This window comes from Tigriopus californicus, chromosome 8, assembly GCF_007210705.1.
Source record: "Tigriopus californicus strain San Diego chromosome 8, Tcal_SD_v2.1, whole genome shotgun sequence".
Classification (NCBI taxonomy): domain Eukaryota; kingdom Metazoa; phylum Arthropoda; class Copepoda; order Harpacticoida; family Harpacticidae; genus Tigriopus; species Tigriopus californicus.
Genome location: NC_081447.1, coordinates 5,055,472 through 5,057,768, shown reverse-complemented (window position 1 = coordinate 5,057,768; position 2,297 = coordinate 5,055,472). Strand labels below are relative to the sequence as shown.

The following is a 2,297-nucleotide window of genomic DNA, read 5'->3' as shown; positions in this document are numbered from 1 at the left end:
AGGAATGATCAAGCCTGCATTTTTGCACCGTTTCTTTTTGTTCTTTTCCACTTTTACGGCGGGAGGTGGGCCCGATCTTCGGGCGTTGGAGCTTGGATTTTGGTCATAAATCGGTTTAGGTTTCATTTCACATGTACTGAGTAACGTCTNGGCGTTGGAGCTTGGATTTTGGTCATAAATCGGTTTAGGTTTCATTTCACATGTACTGAGTAACGTCTGGTTAAGATGTTTTGGCGCCAAAGTCAATATTTTCTTTTTCTTCTTCTTCTTCACACGGACCTTCAAACGTTCATTACAAAGCAAGGGAATTACATCCACTTTCGTTTCCAGTTTGGTCCCTGCATATTGGTTTTGGAAATGGTATTGTAGAACCGGATTCCCTGCTACCAACTGGCACATTTTGTCCCAATGTTGCAATTTCTTCATGATGGTTCTAATGGTTTTGTTTGACCACGTCCTCGGCGGCTTGGGAGAGTAGATGTCGAACTTCGTTGGAAAAATTGATTTGTTGCTTCGAGATGGCGATATATTGAGGATAAGACAGAAACTCGGTTTGATTGCCCGTAGTATCTAATCGATTGGGAACGGGCGGGATCCGCATATACGAGTTACTCGATTCGGTTTGATTGATGCAGTCAATAGCACTCTTGAGATTCAGTTCAATCTGATCGCAAATTCCGTAGAACTCTTCTAATTGGGTCTCAAATTTGCCTCCCTGGAGATCGCTGTTCTTCGTGGCCACACCACCTTCTTGAAGGCCGGTTTGCGTGACCTTCTGGGCGGCTTCTTTCAACGTAATGGACCACTTGTCCTTCAACGGAACCACGAGTTCTCTGGCTTTCGTGATCAACTTATCTTCTTGTCTCTGTTGTTGTTGCTGTTGTTGTTGTTGCTGCTGCTGCTGCTGCTGTTGAGGTTGTTGTTGTATCTGCTGTTGAGAATGAGGTTGCTGTCCACTTTGATTTTGCTGCATTTGATGTGACATGTGAGGTCCTTGCGACATCTTCAAATCATCGATCTGAAAAGAAAGTTTGATTTTGATTAGTACATGAAGTAGCAAACTAGTATGCATCAAATAAGATAAAGCATCATCAACGTCTCTTTGTATTGACTTCATTGATGGATCGTTAATAAGATAAAAATGGTTCGTTGATTAGAGCAACAATGGGATTGCACATGAAAAATACAGGAATCGAAGAGAAACCAGGATTGTCGTCCATTTTGTACTGTTGGTCCGTCTCATTTTCTAAGCTTAGCATGGAGCCACTCATCATCCAATTCCTCCAAATCCCGGATCTCGAACACCTTGGTCAGTTCGGCCTCCTTGACCAGACTCAATTTGGTGCCGGCATACATGACTTGCAGCTCAATTTTGCAATCCCGTGGGGTTGAATAGAGCAGACACATGGGATAGGAGACCCGATTATCCGAATGAGCCAATTTGAACGAGTACACCACAAATCTGGGCTGTCGCTCCGGCAGCTCTTCGCGCAATTCCTCGGCCGAGATGTCGTCCAGGACGTTCTCGCAGATCAGAAGCTTCCTCGAGCGAGCAAGCGATGGTGGGAGGAGGTTCTCAAGAGCTTGCGGCTGAGTTGATCGGAGGAGGGGGAGGAAGAATGGGCGGGGTTTGTAGGACTGTATATTTCCTTGTTTGTTTCTTTGTGTCTGTTGTGTACTTGCAGTGTTGCCAGGTCGCTGGGAAAAAAGGACCAAATATTTGGAAACAGTTCGGATACTGGCGTTTTATGCAAAAATGCATGCTGAGATAATAAATGAAAAAAATCATGAGATGAAAACCTCCTAGATATTGTTGAGTCTTCTTTCAAGGCTAACTTATGATACTTTCTGTTCGAAGCCACTGAAATTCAATGCTCTTAGGCACTCCAACCCTTGCCCAAATGTTATCTTGCAGTGTTACCGTAATTATTGATTATGGTATTTAAACACAACTTATTTTTTCAAAATTCATTTTCAAAGGTTGAATAAAATGAAGTAATTGCTTTAATTCGAGTCTTAAAAGCGACAGACTCGAGCAAAAGCACCAGATATGGAGGGTCTACGTACTTGTTTTGTTCAAAGATCAGAGTTACGCCGAGAGCTATTTTACTCAGACAACTAGGGACACTTTTTCCGAGGATGTTTTTCAACTTGACCCGGTCCGCACCATTCGTTTCATAGGGGATGTTGCTCCCTTCCCTCGCAAAATGTAAACAATAACAAACGCTGGCTCTGGGAGGCACAACGAAATTGACTATGTACCATGTGTATTAGTAAGGTATTGCTATCTGATCCTT

The 2,297-nt window shown here is 43.2% G+C and overlaps 3 protein-coding genes across 4 annotated transcripts in view; 1 reads left to right on the top strand and 2 right to left on the bottom strand.

The window, feature by feature from the left end:
- Nucleotides 1-426, bottom strand: part of LOC131885723 (uncharacterized) — a gene marked incomplete in the record, with an annotated part of 1,402 nt that extends 976 nt beyond the window's left edge. The window contains 2 exon segments of the mRNA XM_059233861.1: nt 1-119; nt 189-426. Coding sequence (XP_059089844.1) covers nt 1-119; nt 189-426 — 357 coding nt within the window.
- The window catches only part of LOC131885716 (N-acetylgalactosamine-6-sulfatase-like), a 42,728-nt gene that overhangs the window by 6,505 nt on the left and 33,926 nt on the right, over nt 1-2,297 (top strand). The gene's annotated exons all lie outside the window — the stretch shown is intronic.
- Nucleotides 229-1,244, bottom strand: LOC131885722 (mediator of RNA polymerase II transcription subunit 29-like). Its single transcript, XM_059233860.1, has one exon. The coding sequence runs from the start codon at nt 1,115-1,117 to the stop codon at nt 434-436; it is 684 nt and encodes a 227-aa protein (XP_059089843.1). The 5' UTR covers nt 1,118-1,244; the 3' UTR covers nt 229-433.